Below are 23,282 nucleotides of genomic sequence, written 5' to 3'. Positions count from 1 at the left end.
ATGCGGAAATAAAGCAGGGCGCACGAGAAAGGATCCAGGCCGCCATGGATGCGGAGAACCGCGTGGAGACGGAGCGCGCACGGAGCAGGAGGAGATCAGAGCGCAGACAAAAAGACTTGTCTTTCTGCACCAGATGAGGGCCATGCACTCAAAAAGTCCTCCCACTCGTCCTCGGTTCACATGCTCTGATGGAGACTAAAGGCCTTTTTATGGTTGTGCGTCGAATCAACGGCGTACCCCCGCACACCCCTCTGCGTCTACGCCGGACCCTACGCCGTAGCCTGACTTGCACCTCTCGAAAAATGTAACTACATGTCGCAGCGATGCACGTCGCTCTGCCATGGCTTGGTAGCGTTGCATTCCCCCCCCCTCATTTCCTGGTTCTCCTTCTCCATAAACATGAAATCAAGGAGGGGGTTAACTTTTCCTGCTACAGATTTGCCACCGCGGTTAGAAAACACAGGGAGACACTTTGTTTCTCTCACTAGGACTCTAGAGTCGCTACTCGCTCTGAAGCTAATCGCCGTCACTCTCTCACTCTCTCACTCTCCCCACACACACACACACGCCGTATAAGTATAAACACCAGGCCACTTATGTAGGCTACTACGACCATAAAACAGCATTAATTCATAATCACAATGAAGTGCTTCCCCCAAAACCAAAAAAACATTACATTGCAAGTTACATTGCAAGTTTTCTGATATTACTCTGAACATGCATTTAAAAAAAAAATGTGTTTGTTTTTTTCAGCATTATGTGTGATCAGACTGCAGACTAACCCTCTGAGATGCCTTCCAAGTTGTCACTGCAGAGGGAGAAGCGCAGGGTTTTGTCAGGTTTACCGTGCAGCTTAGTATCATCAGCATGGCCGTCCCCCTGGGCCCCATCAGCCATCTGCAGGTTCAAAACCTACAGAGCAGTAGAGAGAGGAAGGGCATACATACAAACACTTATTTTTGGTTGCTAACGCGCTTTGCCATGAGTCATTCTTACCCCAGGCATTATCTCATCCAAAGGCATCGGGAGACAGTTAAATTTAGATCAGGGAGTTAGTTATACGTGATGGCTTCTCATCAATTGCATAACATTGCATAAAACACTGGAAAATGCATGACACTGGCTCCGAGAAGCCTTACTCCCTTCAGTGACAGGGAGAAAAAATATGACATTAAATTTATCACATCATCATCTCTCCTGCAAATGAGTACATTCATTCCAGTCCCATTACCTCATTCTCTGACATCATCCCAGGGACAGACTGAGGACCAGTTCCTAGTGAAATCACCAGCACCTCCTCTGGCATCAGCTCCTGCAGGGACTCCTGGGAGCTGGCCTCTGCCTCCCCCTCCTGGGCGATGTTGGTACGGCTGCGGCTTCGAGCCGCTGCTGGTTGGTAGGGTTGAAGGGAAATTAGTAGGGAAAGCGCTGTTGTTTTCTGATCGTTACATTCAGAGGACAACATGTATTGCTAGGTGTTGAACCCACAAATGATCAGGAATCAGGAAATTCTGTGAGAATGAACAGCTCTAGCCTAAAGCTTGAAAACGAGAGAAGCAAGACTCATCTGTGAGGTCACACCAATACCGTGCCCGTGATAAAAGTTGTACTATAGGCCTGCACGATAAATCGTTATAAAAATCGCGATCTCGATTCACCCCTGTTCGAGATTAAATTTTTAAAGAACTTTGACTTTTTCTCCTGACATTGACAAGTTTTAATTATGTAAAGACATGTTCAAGGAGTTCAGATAGAGCCTGTATCAGGGCCATATTTAGTTCAGTGTGTTATGTCACTATTTTTGGTAGCCTACTGTAAATGGCCAGTATGTACTTTATTTTCTTTATTCATTGAAGCCTCTAAGTTTACAGGCTTGTGGTGATGCGCAATGTGCTATAGGTGCCACAAAAAAAAAAAACTATCTATGTTTGGTACTGCCAATTTGTTTAGTTTTGTCATGGCTCATGTGTGCAATAAACATTACACTTTGTTAGAAAAAAATCGTGGCAGAGAATCGTGATATCATTTCTAAGCTAAAATAAATCGTGATTCACATTTCCCCGAATCGTGCAGGCCTATTGTACTACCAAATGTGCTAAAAGTCACAATGGCTTTATCATTTTCACACAGAAAATGTCAAAATTACCTTTTGAATGATTTCCAAGTTATTGCTCATGGAGCTATACCGTACACTGGTGTGACATTAAAGACGAGTTTATCTTTTGTATTTAGATCTTAGGCGGTAGTTAGTTTAAGGCGTAGCTTTCTTTGAGCATGAAAATTAAGTTGTTGTTCTATCTGAAAATGGTATTCCCACTGTTCATTGGTTAAGCAGAAAACGGACACACAAGTGCATAGACAGCTTTGCTGAAGAGGTCTCTAGAAGACTAAATATGCTTCATCTGCCATATGATTTGAACAAAATTATTTTAGCAACGATAGGGCAGCTATCAGGCTCCGCTTCTGTGGAACCAGCTTCCAGTCTGGGTTCGAGGGGCAGACACCGTCGCCTCATTTAAGAGTAAACTGAAAACCCTCCTCTTTGACAAAGCTTATAGTTAGGGAGTGAGGAGTCGCAGCGTCCACCTAACCCGGCCCACCTGCTTCTCCTCGTAGTCATCAGTTTTATATACTGTATAATTAATAATATAGCAAGAGTAGAGGGAGGCAGGCCAGTACAGCCCGTGTATGCCCTGTGTATTGTATGCTATTACAATTCTAGACTGCAGGGGAGGCTGTTTCCTTCCTGTGACACACTGAGCTGCTCTCTCATCTCTACTTGTTACTTTTGTATGCATCCTGTCCCAGAATTGCTTGTTACTAATCTAGCTCTGGGGAGTTTACTCCCCGGAGTCTCTATATTTGCTTTCTCTTAGGAGCTATGCTCTGCGATTCTCGTACTTCGCCGCGTCCTGCTAGTCGCCTGCTGCATCCGCCGCATCCACCCATGCTCTGCAGCGCCACGTTACATCCTGCAACGCCCTGCTGTGATGTTCCTATGCACAGAGTAGTCTGGATCCGGTATAGGGGACTGCACTACTCAGTATGACACGATGTGCCCTGCTATGACATGAACTTCCACGATAACCTTCGAAGTCACTGTGACCTTTAATGTGACTTTTATTGGCACTGTTCATCACACCCCCAACCGGCCCGTCAGGCACCGCCTACCAAGAGTCTGGGTCTGCCGAGGTTTCTTCCTAAAAGGGAGTTTCTCCTCGCCACTGTCGCGATAGCCACTGCTAATGCTTGCTCTTGATGGAATTACTGTAATTGTTGGGGTTTTGGAAATTATAGAGTGTGGTCTAGACCTACTCTATCTGTAAAGTGTCTCGAGATAACTTTTGTTATGATTTGATACTATAAATAAAATTGAATTGAATTGAAATTGAATTGAATTGAATTGATAGTACATAGAAGTTCTAAAAACACTGACTGTACATAGAAATATTAACATGAAAAATGATTTAAGGTCACTCTTGATAGCATTTGGTATGTCTTGTGCTGAAACATGCAACTCTGGTGAGAAATACCATCTGGCTTGTTTTCACAATGTTGCTGGATTAAAATGGGCGGCCTGGCACAAAGAAACACGTGCCATTCACACCACTCACAAAGACGGCTCTCGGATACATTTCAGCTCAATGTTTCTGTGGCTGCTGCAACACACACACACACACACACACACACACACAGACAGACACACACAGACACACACACAGACACACACACAGACACACACAGACTTCTTCAGCTACACTAACTCGATTTATTTCTTAGAAATGTAAAGTGCTCATATTATGCTTTTTGGCTTTTCCCCTTTCCTTTATTGTGTTATATATCTCTTTTGTGCATGTTATAGGTTTACAAAGTGAAAAAGCCCAAAGTCCCCCCCCAAAGGGACTTACCATCTCCACCAGAAAACACTGTTCACAAACTGCTCCAAACAGCTCTAATGTAGTCCAGCCTTTACTTCAGAGACAAACGTGGTCACTTTGGAACACACGTTATAATGCTTGCCTAGCTGCTAGCATGGCACACTCTCATACTCTGCAACTGACTAGCTAGCAGTACTTACCTAGCTACTGTCAGGGCACGCCCTCATATTCTGCTTCTGACTGGCTAGTAGTCCTTACCTAGCTACTGCGCATGTGCGACTCCCAACAAAGATATAACAGAAGTGAGATGCCTCACTCTGTAGCTAAAACAGAGAGCTCAACACACAGGGTGAAAAGAGGAGCTGCAGCAATGTGCAGTACAACAAATATATGGCGTTTTCTGAAAATTAGAACCACATAAACCTATTCGGATATAACCTCTAAATAAAATTATGAACCTGAAAATTAGCATAATATGAGCACTTCAAAAGAACAACTATGTACAATTTCACTGGAGTGCTGGATTTGCATGGGATGTCTGGTACTCGCTTCCAATCATCTCAAGAGAATTACATAAAGGCCATCAAGACATTTGACCACATTACACTCATCCTGGGTTTCCTTCTTAATAAAAGGTGCTGTTTTTGAATCAACACTGCTTCCATCAAAACATTAATAGGTAATGAACCATTTGAAGAACAAGAGAAAGGGTGGTCATGTCACACATTCTTCGACGACACATTATCTCAAGTTAAGAGATCTGAAACACTAACAGTCCTTCAATTCATTTTCAAACACAGTGAGCCAATACAATCACTCACACTCCTTGCTATTGTCAATTTAATTGCGTTTGCCCTTACTTTCTCAGAGATGAGTGGATGCCATACGTGCTATTGAGTTCACAACTACGCCATCACAGAGCTACCATCATTGTGAGTAACTACACTAGTGTCTTCTTTTATTTATTTTTCCCACGCTACCTGGTAATGAAAAGCCATAATCCGCTGAATGAAGGAAGCAAAAGGGGGGAAAACTTAGAAAAACGAAATGAGATCAAACATTTTAGCTCCAATAATGAGTCAAAGCACTGCGCAAGGCAAAGCAAGCAGGGTGAAGAGCACCAAACAGCAGCAGTGCTAGGCATAGGGCTGGGTACCCAATTTGATACTTTTATTTTTTTTTTTTAGGCACCGGCCGTACTGGCTCTGAAGGGTCAAGTATTGAAAAAATGCCTCGTCATTTAATACCCAATTTTAATACCTACGGAGTAAATCTCAGCAGCGTCAGTGAGCCAATAAGCACGCAGCGTGCTTCTACCAAGATCTCACAATGCTGGTGATTGGCTGTCTAACGTTACACCTGGTAGAGACACGCAGGAAAAACTCTACGTTACGCACAGAGAAGGGGCTCACGTAGTAGGAGCTGAAAAATGTATTAAAAGATTTGTGCTGTATTGTGTAATGTTGTAATTTCTTTTTCTAAAGTTGGTATAAAAAAAAAAAGTATCGTTTAGGAACCGGTATCGAACGCACGGTATTGCAGGGTCTCTGCAGGTTTCACCAAGTCAAATTTAAGACCTTTATGAATGAATTAAGACCTATATCACAACATAAAAGTAATACGGAATGCAGAGTCACAAACGTACTTGCAAAGTAAATAAATGTATTCAAATTGAAGAAGAAAAAAGCGACAGAGTGATAATAATCTGTACATATACAACAAATATATAATTTTTTTTCAATGAGCATTAGAGGTAGCGTTACATGGACGTAGGGAAATTAAGACCAGTTTTAAATTATTTAAAACCTAGATCACAATACTTGAGAGCAAATGTAAGACTTTTTAAGGCCTGAAATTTTAGACTTTTTTTTAGACTTTTTAAAGACCCCGCAGGAAACCCTGTATTGATATCGCTACCGGTATTGAAAATTTGTTAACGCTACCCAGCCCTATCTAGGTTAACAGTGGGCGAGCCAGGGGGGGGTTACTGTTCAGCTAGGAGCATGGACTGGATGGGAGTTATCTTGGTGAAACAACAGCTGCATGGGTTAGGTTGTCTCCAGCTCTAACACGAGTGACAGGCTACCCACCAAAAGGGGTTACTAATGGAATGTGAGCCGACAGAGCGGCGGTGGTGGGGTCCCAGGACGTTATAGCGGCTAAGTGTTGTCCTAGTCGTTCAATGGCAGCACGGGAGGAAAAGGGAGAAGGACAAAGTAGGGAGTTGGAGAAAGAATGCAGAGTACATCTCAGAATGTTTCAAAGTATTTCAAGTAACAAGTCAAGCTTGTGTGTGTGTGTGTGTGTGTGTGTGTGTGTGTGTGTGTGTGTGTGTGTGTGTGTGTGTGTGTGTGTGTGTGTGTGTGTGTGTGTGTGTGTGTGTGTGTGTGTGTGTAAAAATGTCATATTGTCAGAGTAGCAAAGCACAAGTGGTTCATTTCTAATTAAGGGGGTGTTGCTACAGTATCATTTGTCTTGAGAATGCTAATGAGGGGAGTCTATGCATGTTTTTCCATCCATTCCAATTAAAATGAGTTCATTTATATTTGGTAATTTAATTGGTTGTCATTTCTGTAATTGAGCCTCAATCCAGGCCGTGCTAATTTTCTTCATAACAAGCAGAGAAGACGCTCATTAGCTTCCTATAAAACGCAGGCCTTTTCACTAGTCATCACCACTCGGCTCTACTTGTTTATTTTGCTTCTCATTAAGCAAAATATTACACTTCTGTCTAGTAGTTCTTGTTTCAAATTGTGATATTCCTATAAAGCAAAATATCCTTTAGATGCTCACATCGGAAAATTACAAGAGGTTGCATCACTTTGAGCACATCGATACATATTCTTTTTTCTAAAAAGTGACAGGGAGACAGAGGCGTAGAGGCCGTGGAGGTAGGTACCTATGGGGAGCCTGTTCTTCTTGTTGGCAGGAGTGGTGGCTGGGGAGAGCTGGGGGGTGTTGGAGGGGGTGAGCTCCAGACTGTTGCTCTTCACAGTTCGAGACTGGGGCACGTTGGCAAGCAGGGTCTCCAGAGCCATGTGCTCCTCCTCGCGAAGGTGGTCCCCTGCCATCACATTCCGCACAAAGTCCACCTACGCATGCAGGGATTGGCACACATTTATTCTCGAGACAATCACAATAAAATCAATCATTAGACGTCAACAGTTTTTCTCAGGGAGGGTGTGAGATGACAAGTTTGCATTCGCCAAAGTCTGCTTGGACCCTAAACTGTTCCTGGTACAAACTGTATGATTACACATGGCTTCATAAGAGTCCAATGATGAAAGGTATTCTGTAATGAATGGAGAGAAAGAATCAACACAAAAGCCACACATGGCTATTACACACAAATAAACCAAAAAAGGCCTTTGAGCTAAAAGGTGGATTATGTCCTGACAAACGCTGAAGTAACACTAAAGTCATGAGGTAAGTTAATACATAAGCTTTTCCTCTTGCCACATTTCTGCTTTTGTTTGCGACTGACTCATCTGCAAGTCACACTGCCTATCTAGCTAGCCTATTTTTACCTGTGTGTAGGTTGCTTTGGCACGTTCCCTAGAAGAACAGCGTTTGTCGCACCTCTATTAAAAGCTTTCACATACCGCTATTGGCATTCAAGTGAAAGTGACTCCCTTTATTAGTTCCCTTTTTAAAATGTGATCTACATAGTCCTAATTGAAACTGCTAGTAATGTACTGGTAAACACCGCAAAATGTACCGTGACAATAGGTGAAGAACAACAGATGAAAAGCTGCGAAGGCAATTGGTCACAAGAAAACCGTAAACACTGACTGGAGGAGCAAGCTATTTGCTCAGCAGTTCTACAAACTCTGCCTGAAACATTAACAATCAGTCCTTCCAGAAAAATGCTGAGTTTTTTTGTGATTGTTGCGGGCAAAAATCCATGATTATGCGGCACGTTTTCTTAAAAAACATGCAAAAACTGCGATTTGATGAAAAAGAGAAAAAAAAAGTGATTCCCCCAACACACTGCTTTTGATGATGTTCACGTTGCGTAATTACGTCACTTCATAACGTTCCCATGGCAACAGGGGAATATGGCTGCTCTTGTGTGAAGTAAACGCAACATTTTTCAACTTTCTGCTAAGATATATGTGATTTTATGCGGCCCCTGCATAAATATGCGGACTTTGGTTGATTCTGCATTGAATTATGCGATCGCATAATCACGTTTTTCTGGAGGGACTAAACAATAGCATTGAAACAACATGCCTGATCTTAACAAATGACTAAACACACTCCGCATTTCCCAAAGGATATTTACTGCACAGTATGTATTGTTAGGTATTTTCGTCGTTATTTTCTCCACTGCCTGTACATAGGGCTGGGCAATATATCAAAATTATATCGATACATGAGGCTAGATACTGTCTTAAATTTTGGATATCATAATATGACACAAGCGTTGTCTTCTCCTGGTTTTACAGGCTGCATTACAGCAAAGTGATGTCATTTTCTGAACTTACCAGACTGTTCTATTTGCCTTTTTTACCCACTTAAGTCATTATATCCACAGTATTGCTAATTATTTTTCTCAAATCTCATTGTGTAAATATGTTGTGAAAGCACCAATAGTCAATCCTACATTATTGCCGCAATATCAATAGAGGTAGTTGGTATTTTCTACATATGGCCATCTCTACCTGTACATGGACTTTTAATTGGAACATTTTAAGTAGTTGTAGTTGAGTTCCAAGGAAATAGGCTTATGTATGCAGCAAGGTGCTCCAAACTCTTTCCCTGTCTAGGGATTACCTAAGAACTTTAGAATGCATTGTTCTTGGGTTCCAGTCTGGGGGTATGGGTATGCTAATGTCACATTCGGATGTCAATTGCAAAAGAGCCTACCAGCATGAGCAGCTGATTATGTGTAATATAGACCGCAGTCCTACTGAGGCCTTCTAGAAGGTTCATTGAGGACATGGGTGGGGTCTCGACTGCTCTTCCCCCAAGCACCACATCCAGAAAGGCGGCTACACAACTCTGCAGACAGAGAGGAAGAAGTGTCCGTTAGTACGAGCAGAAATATGTCGCGCTTGGGCTGGAAGTAACTACAAAATGGTTCACACACACACCTTATCAAATTTGGACAAACTGCTTTTCCGCCTTGGGTCTGCATCATCATCGGCCATGGCCAACTGCTGCAAAAGCTGCCCAACCTGTGTAACAAAGAAATATGCAAAATCAATCTATACTGTTGTAGAATAGGGCCGGGTATAGTTAGAAAAAAAAATTTAAATACCGATACCAGTACAGATACCGGGAATTCTATATCGGTTCCAGAACAAAACATTTTTTCCAATTTTATGAAATACATTTAAACGAAAACAATTATTTATTTTTTATCCCAACCTCATTTTAGCTTTACACCTATGTGACGCAAACTGTAGTCAAGCCTCTCAACACACACACACACACACACACACACACACACACACACACACACACACACACACACACACACACACACACACACACACACACACACACACACACACACACACACACACACACACACACACACACACACACACACACACACACACACACACACACACACACACACACACACACTTTTTCCTGCATGCCTCTTTGACCTGTAACGTTAGACAGCCAATCGATTATTAGATCTTGGTAGAAGCATGCTGCGTGCTTATTGGCTCGCCAACGCTGATGAGATTTGCTCCTTAGGTATTGAAATTTGGTATTGAATGACTAGGTATTTTTCGATAACCAATACTACAGAGGCAATTCGGTCGATGCCTAAAAAGGATCGAAGTTGGGTACCACGCCCTACTGCAGAATGATTCCCACATGTAGGATGTGTCAACAAAACGCCCGCTGTGCCACCCACCTGCATTAGATTGAAGCGGGCTACTTCGTTGATGGGTGCATCTGAGATGATACCATACTGCTCGGGGTTGACTATGGCTGGGCAGATGAAGCAGGTGAGCAGCAGGTCTGTACACATGGTGCGTACCTCGCCCACCTCGAGACGCTCCACGCACGACAAAGTCTTGTACATCTGCGACACGATCCAGCGCAGACTGTGAGGGAAACAGTAGGTGTTCTGCTTCAGGTAGCCGATGAACTTGTTGACCAGAGCGACCAGCTTGGCTTCGTTGGCCTCCACGGCGGCCTGCACCCTTTGCTTGTAGCCCTCGGAGCCCTTCTCTCCGAAGCGTTCCTGCTGGGCCGGAGTGAGGCGCTCTGTCACCTTGGCAGGGTCCGTCTCCAGGTGGTCTTCGTCTTCCACCAGCAGCTGCATAATGGGCTCGTGGAGGGTGGCGGTGAGGAAGAGCTTGGCCGAGTATAGGCCCTCGGTGAAGAGCTTGAAAAGGATGCTGAAGGCGCAGGTCCCCCGTCGCAGTAGGCGCCGAGGGTTGTCACTCTCCTTCAGCTCAAACTCCACCAGGTACCGCAGCACCTGGGAGTTGGCAAGACAGAAAGTCGCACCAAGACAAAAGAGAGGCTAGTCAATTATTTTGCAAATGTGCACCAAGTGGTGGAAGAAGCCTTCCGCTCCTTTACTTAAGTACAATTACTATGTACTGTGAAAAAATACTCTGTTACAAGTGAAAGTCCTGCATTGAAAATGTTACCTAAGTAAAAGTATGTAAGTATCATCAGGAAAATATACTAAAAGTACTCAACGCAACGGTTAAGGTTAAACCCTCACATTTTACAAACTGGAAACGATGAAAACTGTTCTGTCAATCAACTTAGTGTTTTATCGTCTAATCATTTCAGCTGGACTCGAAAGCCTATATATTGTTGGGTAGTTTGAATTTTGATACTACATGCATTTTGTGTGCAAAAATGTGTAAAGTAACTAAAGCTGTCTGATGAATGTAGTGGAGTAAAATGTACAATATTTCTCTCTGAAATGTAGGGGAGTAGAAAGTGGCATGAAAAGAAAAGACTCAAGTAAAGTACTAGCACCTTAAAATTCGTACTTAAGTACACTACTTGATTAAATGTACTTTGTTACATTCCACCACTGTGTCTAACACTTGTGACGGGTAAGGCCACTGACCTGTAGCAGGTAGCTTTCATCCTCCTGCATAATACAGTTGCCATAAAGTGCGGTGAAGACGGTATGTGTGACCGCCTGGGTGTTCTCCTGGTTCAGCCTCTCTCCTGCCACCAGACAGGAAGCCACCAGTCTGGGGTTCTCCCATAACCTGGCCAAGAACTCGCCATAGATCGTCTCCTGGAAGCCCAGAGTCTTGTAGCCATCGACAAACTGTGTGTCTTCCAGCATTTTGGCATGTTGGCAGCATTCAGCCGGAGAGGCCTCCGCACTGTACGACAGAGTTTTTTTTTCATTAGTAAATATCCAACGTATAAAATCATTCGGCTTTTTCCTAAGTGGTAGAAGACACATTGTCCAACTTGTTCTGACTGACGCATCCACCTTTAGACAAGCAAGTTACAAGCATTAGCTCACAAGCTCAAAGATCAAGGGGATGCTCGGGCTCCGCAGGCTCTTAACTGTGACAACTGATCTAAACTGTAGTGACAGGGTCAAGTGCACACGCAAACACCACACAGCATCAAACTTGTTCTCGGGTTGGTATCTTAGCATTTGTAGCAGCACAACAGAATTTACATTTAGAAAATGCTCAGCACGTCCTCAAAATTGAAACATGGTTTGGTATTTGAACATATAATAAAAACCAGTATTTTACCATTTCCTGACAACACACTGTTTATTGCTCTCCGTCATTCATTCAAAAGTGCTTTCTGTTGACACGAGTAAAATAAGATACAAAAATAACTGACAGGCATGCATAATAGAAAATTGGTATGTAAAATATATATATATAAATGTATATGTATGTATATATATATATATATATAAATAAATATATATATATATATATATATATATATATATATATATATATATATATATATATATATATATATATATATATATATATATATATATATATATATATACACACACACACACACACAACGTTTCAGTACTAGATCTTCATCAGGCAAATGGTGTTACATACTGAGAAGCCATCTTTTATAGGAAGTGACTGTGAGTGACACATTTGTTAACCTTGGAGAGAGCCAGGCTACTGTAGCAGTTAGCCCCCTGACTTATGCTCAGCAAGGCTAACCACATGTTGGCTCTAGCTCTGTACATCATGCACAGACATGACATTAAAATCCACCTTCTCACGCAAATACCCTAACCCTATTGCCCAAAAGGTTGAACTATTCCCTTTTAAAAAGGCCAGAGTGGATCGTGACGGTAGGTCTGACCTGGTGAGAATAAGACGGTCGAGGTTGATCCTCTGCTGCTTGGCGATCCAGGCGGCCCGGTACAGCCTCTCGGCTGTCTTCAGCACATCGCTGTTGAGCCTCTGGATCAGCTGCTTCTCTGATGCCACATACAGCCGCTCCTGCTTCAGGTGGTGGGCCAGAGTGTGGATGTCTGGCTTCACCATCTTCCCCAGCTCACACAGACAGAGAGGTCAGCGACTGGAGGGACAAGACGGGGCGGAAACAGGCGAGCGAGGTCAATGTGTGGAAACGGACACTAAACAAAAGCTCAAATAACCTCTAATCAAATGTTCAGCCAAAATCAAACAGGCAAGAAAAGAGATTCTGAAGTCAGCTGTGTTAAAGATCAGTGTACTTGTCACGGATGGCACCAAGGTGGCTCTGGAGATGCTTTGTCAAGTCGGAGAAAATAACCCACGATGATGTCATTAAGGTTACCTCGGCTCGGGCTTCGAGGCTACACATTTATAAAAAGCCTACGTTGAGTTGAATTAGTCAATTAATGGATAAATCGATCCTCAAAAATGTGATTTTTTTTTTTTTTTTTTTTTTTCTAATTGTTCAGTGCCTTGAGCGAGTCTTGTTGGGGGTGAGGTTTGGAGGGGGACAAGCATCAGAATTGAACAACACTTTGTTGTGCTTTTGTTGTGTTTTCAATGGCGATGTAATCAGCCTAAGGTTTCTTGTTGTTTTTTTTCTGAAGATGCTTCCTCCTCAATGTATGAATGATTGTAAGAAAATAAATAATTGATCACAAAAAAAAAAAAAATGTGATTACAACAATTTTGATAATTGATTAAGTCATTTATCAAAGAAAAAAAAAAAAAACACCCAACTATCTCTGGTTCCAGCTTCTCCAATTAGGAGATTCGTGGCTTTTCTCGGTTTGATATCATTGTAGACTGAATATTTTGGGGGTTTTGGATTATTGGGGAGACAAAACAAGAAATCTTTGAGACATTGTGATGAACATTTTTGTACTATTCCAAGTAGGGCAATGTCAAGATATGACCATATGCTACTTCAAATTTGACCACCCTTTTTTTAATCCGTTTCCCTAAATCCCCCAACGTTACAGAAGTGGAATTATTAAATTGCTGGCATACGGCGTTAAGCTTTAATACAGTGAACTGGGGAGGATTTTTTTCGCAGGCACATCAATCAAAGAGGAAAAACAGCATTTCTTCCAGCCCTGTTATTGCTGTCAGTTTTTCAGAATGTCATTGTTGGAACTTTACGGCATGGGACTGGTTAGGATGCTGTAGGACTCGTCTAGCATGCGTATTTCAATGAACACACTCCAATGAACACCCAAGAAAGTTAGCATTAGTAGTTTAACTCACCTTACCATTTCCAAATAGTATCAGTATTCATCGTTTTCCCTAGGTTTGTGGAAGACTTAGGGGCACATATTTAGCTAGAAGTTAAGGAGTCCTCCCTAAAGAAAATGTTAAATTTTTTCAACAAAAAAGGATTACATTTCACATCCTTTTGGACCAAAAAAACGTTTCAAACGTTGGAGCAGATAATAAATCACTTTCAAAAGGCTTAAAGACAAAACTTGCTAAAGAAGTCCACTGGGGACCAACTACACTCATTCGATCTGAGAAAAGTCATTAGGCTTAGGTGGTGCCCAAACTGGCTTGGATGCTGGGCATAAGCCTTATAATAGTAGGGAAAACTCTGGTATGCATGATTTGAGCTATGCTGCATTCATAAGTAACTGTATTTAGACGAGATGCGAGAACTGATTCACTTTCTGCAAAGGTCTGGCTGAACGCCAGCTCACACATGATGCTCGTTGTCATGCAAGGGAAGGGATCATTTATATTCCATGCGCATCGCACGCTGTCCCAGCGACGACAACAAAAGCACGTGTTTCACAAGCTTCAGGGGACGCTACATAGCAGAATATGCAAATCATTCGTCCTTTTCCAGATATGTACACAGCCAAAACATACAAACCAAGCTGAGTGCATGAAATCTGAATGATTTCTTGGTGAATCCTTTGCACAAAAGCGTCTTTGTGGCAGGCTGCAAACCTAGCAAACGGGGGATTTAACTGTAGAGTTACAGCTCTGGGAGGAGAATGAGACTAGACTGGAGAAAACTGCCTCAGAGAGGCAAGGACTGCAAGGCGCTGTCATTGTTCGCAAGCTAACAGACAACCACAACGTTGGAGCTGACGGGTCTGACAAATCAGATTGGTTATGCAGATTTAAAACACATAATGATAGGCTTCACATTGAACTCCCTTGGCAAACCAAGAATAAATAGTGATTACTGGTCTCCAATTACTGTGATAGATTGTCATAATTTTTGTAAGTAAAAAAAAAAAAAGGTTCAAAAACCCATTTTAGTTAAATACGCCTCTAATACAAAAAAGAAAAACATTCAGTATTGTTATTTTGTGTGTTTGGGGTAGAAAAAAATAAATTTCTTCAAAGAGCACAGCTGCTCCATATCACGTGAGAAACATGATGGCCGCCTGCCTGGGTGCTGCAGTCCATCAACACAAAAAGAACGGACAGACAATCTCATGAGCAATTCATCGTTCAGTCATGTATCAGTAAAAACATAGCTCCTAATCGATTATTTCTGTTTACAATTTAATGTAGGCCTAACAACATTTCTGTTTACATATTCTGTTATGTTTTGCACATCCAGGAAGTGCCATGTGCTCAGTGCTGTAGTTTTATGTATCCAATTTATTTAGTATCAGAGCACTGCAGAATGTTTGGTTTTTGAAGCTTGAAAAGCTATGAATTAAATATCCTACATGGCTTCAATAGAAAAATGTATTTTACGCATTGTGATATCGAATCGAAGACATGATAATCGTAATCGAATCGGGAGATCAGTGAAGATTCACACCTCTAGTTGTATAAAATATCTTCAGAGGAGGTTATAATTGCTGATAAATACTGTACATTAATAAACTTAAACATGCCATTATAGCTGCTAACAAAGTTCTACCTTATAAAACAGGGTTGGAAATTAGCACCAGCCACTAGACAAATGCTGGTAAATAGGGTTGGGTTCCGAACCCTGTGCTTTTACCGGTACCGATCAAATCATGTCAGTATTGGTTCACGTAAAATCAAACTATGCAGAATTTCGGTACTTTGCTTGTTTGTTTGTTTGCCAACTTCGACATCCCGCTGTGTTTTCCTCCTGCTCGGAGAGCTCACAGGCCGGCCAGACGTTTATATCATCCCCGTTATTATTATTGTTAGCGGCCGCTGATTCTGGATGTGAATTAGCCTGTGAGGCATTCAGGTTCATTCAGAAATAACCTCTCTCAGCTAAAGGCTGGAGGTAGGACGAGACACGACAACATCCCATCCGATATTTACTGGCTTTGTTTGTGAAATCACCGCCGTTAACGCTGCTAATGCTGGGCAGGTCAGTTCGCTCCCGTTAGCTAGCTGCTACCTGCGGAGCAGACCAGACTGAGCCCCGGGAGTCAGCGAGGCTGTGGCGGGGGCACACTCCTCAGTCAGCCGATTTGTTTCAGCGAGCAAAATGGCTGAATTTATTGTGCCAACCTTGAAAGTAATAACGAGATGACATATTATTTACAGCAAGCCAACGGTTCAGGTGGACTGGCCGGCAGCGCGAGCTTGCCAACAAATCTCTTTGTGTTCCGGCTCCTTCCACACCCTCAGAGCGGGTGTTCTCAACAGGTGGGGACACAGTGAGTGTTGAGCGGGCGCGGCTCTTACCTGCAAGAGTTGACATGCTAGTCTTTCTTAAAAAGAATTACACAAGAACTACTTATTAGTAGTAGCAGCAGTAGTTTGATCTATGTATGAGCTTGACTGAGTGTGTGTGTTGTTTTTTTATGTTTACTGTCCATTGTTCATATTTTTATGAGGGGGACAAAATGTTCATATGTGGGGTGGGGAGGGTGTTTGTATTGTGTTTAAATAAAATGTTTAAACTGAGAAGTTTTTTTTTTTTTTTTTAACTATAATCAAATTTAGTAGTTGTTACAAACCGGCGTTACAGTTTCAGTTAGAGTAAGGTACCGAAAAAAGTACCGTTGAATACAGAGACCGAACAACACCGTTACTGGTACCGATAGTGGTTCAGATGTGAAAGGTAACCAACCCTACTGGTAAAATATGCAAGTGGTTGCTGGATTCACTTCACTCAGCAGCCTTTTGACCTGCTGGTAAATTTTGGAAACGACCAAAAAGTTAAAGCTAATGTTAGTTAATGTTAGTTAAGTTAATGGGTAGAAAGCGAAAATAAATGGCAGAATTTGAAGTAGAGTGAGACCTCCTCCTGCAGCTCTCCCTCTCACAGGCTATGCATGCGCAAAACAGCCAATAGGAACGCTCTCTGTCTCCGAAATGACCTGTGATTGGCCAAAGTCTCCCGTCACGGGCTAGATTTTGTAAAGCCTGAAAACAGAGCCAAGAGGAGGTGCAGAAGTCTTTCTTTCCCCTCAGACCACTTGAATTACAATATGCTGAAAGATAAGTATGGCTTTTTTTGCCCAACAATGCCGAAAAATAAATTCCCTACTACAGCTTTAATTTCCAACCCTGGTTATAAACCATTTATTCAATGTCTGGCGCTTATAAATACTAAAGCGGGGCTTAAAGTGTAGTAGTTTTGGCCCAATCTGAAAATGTGTAGTCCTGCTACATGAGGGTGGGAAATGAGTGGTGGCGACATCTGTTTGCTATTAACTGGGGCTGCAATTTATGATTATTTTCATTATCTGCAGATTATTATTTTTTTCCTATTAATCGACTAAAGTTTACAAAATGTCAGAAATTTGTGAAAAATGCCAATGATAATTTCCCAGAGCTGATGATCTTCAAACCGCTTTTTGGTCCGACCAACAGTCCAAAAACATTTTACATCCGTCTTTTTTTTTTTTTTTTTTTTAATAAATGTATAGACTCATATTCTTGAATAAAGCACATTCATCACATTCTTGGAAGGAAGTGAAAAAACAACCAGGCTATTAAGTGGCTAGCAGAGAGGTTAGCTGCCATTTGTCATGGCCTCCTGTGCCCATCAGCTCCAATACAATCCACTGCATAAAGCCACCTGGTGAGTCAGTCGTGGAGAGCGCTGAGGAACTCTAAAGCAGAAGCGAAACCAAACAACAGACGGTCGGAGGGAAAGCATAAATCGGCAACTTTCGGAGTTGTGTGAGAGTGATGGTAGTTGTGGCAGGATAGCCACTGAATACAGTTAACATGAGACATGACGAGACAACCAACCGTATAGCCATAATATCAGTGTAAGCACTTACTGTAACTATCACAACAAGGTAGCATAAGACACAAGAGGCAGGGCAAAGGCAAAACAAGTGATTTAAAACGCAAGGTCCAACCACATTAAGTTATTATTTCTTTTTTTAAATGCAAAGCACAGAACACTACTTTATGAATATATCACAGCACCAGAGTAAAGGTGTTTGGAACAAAGCCCACTCCTCCCACACACACACACACCCACGCACACACACACCAATGGAACAAAGTGCTTTTTATAGGATATTCACAGGCCTTCACTTTCTATAAAAGGTATTCATGTTTCTGAACCAACATCCTCTTCACACTTCCCTTTCAGGTAATTTCTTACAATTCTCAGCAAGCAGATACTGTACAATAAGTACATGAGGTTTAAGAGAGACCTTTCCCACCATCCGGGCTGGGTACTGAACCTCAATGAGTGTTTGGTCTGATTCTTAAGAGTTGGTTAGTTGGGGGAGGCATTTACTCTCTCACTGGTCCCACCCAGGTTTACCCTGCCAGTCTGAGGTTCATAGGGCCCTAGGATTTCCGCGATGCGGAAAACACGGACGGAATCGCGCAATCTACACATGAAAATGGAATTCTGTTATACACGCGGAATCGCACGGAAGTTGCATATATTTTGTTGACATATTAAATCAACAATTTTTCAGTTTAAAACAACAAGCGTAGAAAGGTCTCAACAACAAGCTGTTTTAAAATTTTAAATGTTCACTGCCTTATCGCACTGACGTGACCGAGCCCGACCCAAACCCGAACATCATTTCTAAATATCTGTCCGATCCCGGGTATCCATCCTCTATTGCCGAGATCTTCATAACGGAGTTCGAACGGCGGCGTTTAAAGACTAGGCTGGAGTACTTAACAGAGAAACACAGAAGACGAAGGCTCCAGCGTAATATGATCCTAATTAATATGAAGGGAGAAGATAAAAGAACAGAGCGCAACAGGCAAACGAAACGACGGATAAGTTTAACTAGCATTAACAATTAAGCTGGTTGAATGCGTGATGTTTGTCTTATGAGTTAGCATACGTAGGCGATTTGCAACAGACAGTGAAGAATATCTACGGTTTGCTAGGTCACTAAGGGTTCCTTTGCGGAAAAGGGAAAAGACCCTGCCCTGAAGTAGGCGCTCAAAGAGTTACAGGAACTGCGGTGAGAGGAACTTAAAGTGATGGTTCGGAGTAATTTCACCCTAGGGTCCTTTGCACCATGACCTCGAGCCAAGCTTTTTTCACCTGGATCGAACACTGGGAGAGTTAGCGTTATCAGCTGAATAGCTTAGTGCAGGCGCTAATGGATCCAACTGTGTATTTCCTAGGTTACCCCACTAATAATGCCCAAAATGATACCAAACTTCTACAGTAGTACAAAAGGTTATGTACTCAAAACGATGGATTGGAAAGTTACACCAGGAGTTTATTTTAAATAACACTTGCCTGCTGTCTTCTGCTCTCTGCTGCTGCTACCGGCAGTAAGACAAGTGCTTAGGGACGTCTACAAATTACAACACCGAAAAGAGATACAACAAAAATATTTATTCATTTAACTTCTTTTTTGTTTTAAAGTAAGTGCTGTAGTGCAACTAGCAGGAGACAAGTTATAATTAGGGCTGGGTACCGAACGTCGATACTTTTATGGCACCAAAAAATTATTTCTTTCGTGCCAAATTTCGGTTCAAAAAGTGTCTGAGCGCGTAAGCGCAAGCTTATCTGTCCACTCTGCATATTGACACGGAGCTCCGACTCACCGACTGACTCCCACACACCCACACCCACCGAGTAAACTGTCCGCAGTTTTGTTGAAGTCACAGAGAGTCACGGCGATGCCGATAAAGTGGTTTCAACTGTGGTTACAGTTTTTCAAAACTTCACGCAGACACCGTTTGCTGCGATGTGATATTAATGGCGAGCCGAAAGCGGTTTCTCTGCCCTGATGACTGACTGACAGGCTGAGCTTGCAAGGCAAGGCACTTTTAATAATGTTACTCTGAGTGAGCAGTTTTACCAGAATTTTTTAATTTTGATAACTGTTTTGAGTCACAATTAAGGTGGAAAATAAAAGCTTTGATCTTAATGTATTTTTGTTGACATTGAAATGGATTTTAAAACATATAGTATCAAAAAAAGTATCGTTAGGAACCGGCATGGAAACTCAGGTATCGAAATTAGCACTGGATCGAAATATTTTCAAGGATCCCCAGCCCTAGTTATAATTGAGTTAAGTTTGGAGATACTACCATATTTAATCATTAAATTAATATATATATATATATATATATATATATATATATATATATATATATATATATATATATATATATATATATATATATATATATATAATGTAATATATATATTTGTGTTGTATCTCTTTTCTGTGTTGTAATTTGTAGACGTCCCTAAGCACTCGTCTTACTGCCTGTAGCAGCTGAGAGCAGAAGGCAAGTGTTATTTAAATAAACTCCTGGTGTACTTACAAACTTTCCAATCGTTTCAACTGCTACGGTGGACAAACCCGAAATTAGCTCCATTGTTTACACGCAGCCGTTCTAGCCACTCCAATATTAACTTTGGTCTTGTTGCTTTCCCTGTCGCATTGTCATTTTAATTCTCTTTTTTCCCTCCCAGCTGGCATTCGTCACGGTGCCAATGAGTCTAAAAGTGTGAAAGACGGAGGTATGTCCCTCTTTGGCTAAGGTGACTCGCCTGTATGTATTCTGAATGGCACATTCTACGCTTACGAGAATACTTTGATTAGATGGTGGAAGTAATTACACATGAATGAGCACATATTTGTGAAAGAACAAAGGGGTTTTTGCTAAGAATCAACTCAAAAAAAGTACAGAATGTAGGTTTAAAATGTACAGCAGCAGTCTGACAAAGTGAAGCAAACAGCACAAACACAGATACACACACCCAGACCACCAGTTCTGCAGTTCAACATCCTCCTAATTTCGCTACTCCAAATTGCAGTCATCTCCTTCAGTGACCGCAGATTGTAACACATGTAACATGTGACACATATAAACCAAGCATCAGGTTAACACTAGAGCTGCCAAGATTCGTCGATTAATCAATTATTCGTCAACTCTTAAATTAATCGCCAACTATTTTGATAATCGATTAGTCGGTTTGAGTAATTTTTTTAAGACAAAAAGTAAAAATTCTTTGATTCCAGCTTGCTAAATGTGAATATTTTCTAGTTTCTTCGCTCCTCTGTGACAGTAAACTGAATATCTTTGAGTTGTGGACAAAACAAGACATTTCAGGACGTCATCTTGGGCTTTTTGGGAAACACTGATCCACATTTTTCACCATTTTCTGACATTGTATAGACCAAACAACTAATCGAATAATCGAGAAAACAATCAACAGAATAATCGACTATGAAAATAATCGTTAGTTGCAGCCCTCGTTAACACCACTAGAGAAAAGGAGACAGATGGGGGTATTGCACTGTATTAAAGAATATTAATATTGTCATCTGCATCAACTGAATTTTTTTGCTGTTGTCGGTTTTCTGCAAAACTTCCAGTAGCGCGCATCCTGCCAAGTAAAGATGGACCTACTTCTAAGTAATGAACGAGCCTAGGAATGATCATACATCCAGTTACAAAGCAACAAGCGTGTGATCCCTTGGTCACACTTGAACTTAAAAGTCATTCCACTCTCAAACCATACAGTGGGCTGATCCCACTAAAGCAGACAAAATTCCTGCTGACTGAGCCTCAATCTGAGCTGATTAAAACTTAAATCATACAACAAAGTCATTTACAGAAGCTGACTTCTGAAGCTATGGACCTTTATCACAGCAGACATTTTGACTTGTCATAGTACAGAGCTCCAGACTGCTACCAGATGGTCGCATTTTGCGACCAAAATTTGAGAGTGTGCGACTGAATTTTACATCCTGTCGCACATGTGCGACCAGTAAATTTGCCCCCTTTTTTACACGTTAAACGTTGAAATCTCGGTACCTGAGAGCACGTAAGCGCAAGCTTATCTGTCCTCTCTGAAAATTGACAGAGAGCGGTGCTCCGACACAAACACACACACTCGCACACACGCAGAACTGCAGACGACGCAAACTACGTCGGCTCTGCAGTTTTGTTCAAGTCACAGTGAGTCACGGAAATGCCGATAATGTGGTTTCAAGTGTGGTTACAGTTTTTCATAACTTCACGCAGACAGCGTTTGCTGCGATATGATATTAATGACGAGCCGAAAGTGGTCGCGGTGCTGTTGACGTTACATTACACTTCCTCGGAGACGAGCAGCCAGGCACAACAGTGGTTTCAATGCCCTGGGGACTGACTGACAGGCTGAGGTTAAGGCAAGGCAACTTTATTTCTACAGCACCTTTCAGCAATGAAACATTAAAGAGCAATTAAAAACAGTCATGATAAAAATAAAACTGGCTAAAAAATATACAAACACAATAATAAACTAAATATATATACATTTACTTTTTACTGTCATGACAGCGATGGGGCTGTCAGTTTACCTTATATGTTGCATCTTCAAAAGTGACACTGAATTTGAAACAGCACATTGTAATTTCTGAATCTATTATCAAAAGTTTTTATTAGTAATACAGTGGAAATTAGAAATGTGAATATTTGGTTAGCATGTTGATTTACGGTGTGTGCCCCTAACTTTTCTGGTTGTGCCCCTAAAATTTTCAGTTGGGGGCCACTGTGCTCCTAGTGAAAAAAGTTAGTCTGGAGCCCTGTAGTAAGAAAAGCACAGCTTAAATTGATAACCTTAACGATGGCTCAGTTCCATCAAGTGTCCCAGTAAGCTATTCCAGTGAGTCAGCATGCCCAATACCAGGACCTCTCCTAAGTGGAATGCAGCCATCAGTAATGGTTTAATACCAGGGCCTCTCCTAAGTGGAATGCAGCCATCATTAATGGTTTAATACCAGGGCCTAACCTAAGTGGAATGCAGCCATCAGTAATGGTTTAATACCAGGGCCTAACCTAAGTGGAATGCAGCCATCAGTAATGGTTTAATACCAGGGCCTCTCCTAAGTGGAATGCAGCCATCAGTAATGGTTTAATACCAGGACCTCTCCTAAGTGGAATGCAGCCATCAGTAATGGTTTAATACCAGGACCTCTCCTAAGTGGAATGCAGCCATCAGTAATGGTTTAATACCAGGGCCTCTCCTAAGTGGAATGCAGCCATCAGTAATGGTTTAATACCAGGACCTCTCCTAAGTGGAATGCAGCCATCAGTAATGGTTTAATACCAGGGCCTCTCCTAAGTGGAATGCAGCCATCATTAATGGTTTAATACCAGGGCCTCTCCTAAGTGGAATGCAGCCATCAGTAATGGTTTAATACCAGGGCCTCTCCTAAGTGGAATGCAGCCATCAGTAATGGTTTAATACCAGGGCCTCTCCTAAGTGGAATGCAGCCATCAGTAATGGTTTAATACCAGGGCCTCTCCTAAGTGGAATGCAGCCATTCAGTATGGTTTAATACCAGGGCCTCTCCTAAGTGGAATGCAGCCATCAGTAATGGTTTAATACCAGGGCCTCTCCTAAGTGGAATGCAGCTAGGGGTGGTACGGTTCATGAAAAAAACACCGAACCGCTCGGTTCGCTAGTCTCGGTTCGGAGCATGTGTGTACCGCACGGTTCGTCAGTACACTGTTAAGCTGCACTAACCTCTTACTGCCGTAGTGCCCACTTTATACACCTATGTTAAAACAGTTACTGGAAATGACGAGCGGGATGGGCGTGACAAACGCAACCCACGGCAGCTGATTGGACGATTGCGTCACATGGGTC

General features: G+C 42.0%; 1 protein-coding gene across 10 annotated transcripts in view; it reads right to left on the bottom strand.

Moving 5' to 3' along the window:
• The window catches only part of gapvd1 (GTPase activating protein and VPS9 domains 1), a 51,458-nt gene that overhangs the window by 26,170 nt on the left and 2,006 nt on the right, over window positions 1-23,282 (bottom strand). For 2 of the 10 annotated variants that reach the window (XM_039803355.1, XM_039803356.1), the window contains exons 2-11: window positions 12,183-12,401; window positions 10,936-11,203; window positions 9,754-10,326; window positions 8,975-9,058; window positions 8,748-8,882; window positions 6,778-6,970; window positions 5,969-6,049; window positions 4,859-4,882; window positions 1,232-1,389; window positions 783-912 (exon numbers count right to left, since the gene is read on the bottom strand). In XM_039803355.1, coding sequence (XP_039659289.1) covers window positions 783-912; window positions 1,232-1,389; window positions 4,859-4,882; window positions 5,969-6,049; window positions 6,778-6,970; window positions 8,748-8,882; window positions 8,975-9,058; window positions 9,754-10,326; window positions 10,936-11,203; window positions 12,183-12,367 — 1,831 coding nt within the window. In that variant the 5' untranslated portion in view covers window positions 12,368-12,401. Of the gene's footprint in view, window positions 1-782; window positions 913-1,231; window positions 1,390-4,858; window positions 4,883-5,968; window positions 6,050-6,777; window positions 6,971-8,747; window positions 8,883-8,974; window positions 9,059-9,753; window positions 10,327-10,935; window positions 11,204-12,182; window positions 12,402-23,282 lie in introns of those variants that run through there. The other 8 variants (XM_039803362.1, XM_039803358.1, XM_039803364.1 and 5 more) reach the window with 6 other exon arrangements.

This window comes from Perca fluviatilis, chromosome 6 (genome assembly GCF_010015445.1).
Source record: "Perca fluviatilis chromosome 6, GENO_Pfluv_1.0, whole genome shotgun sequence".
Classification (NCBI taxonomy): domain Eukaryota; kingdom Metazoa; phylum Chordata; class Actinopteri; order Perciformes; family Percidae; genus Perca; species Perca fluviatilis.
Note: the sequence above shows the minus strand (reverse complement) of the source record. Positions and strands in the feature narration are given on the sequence as shown.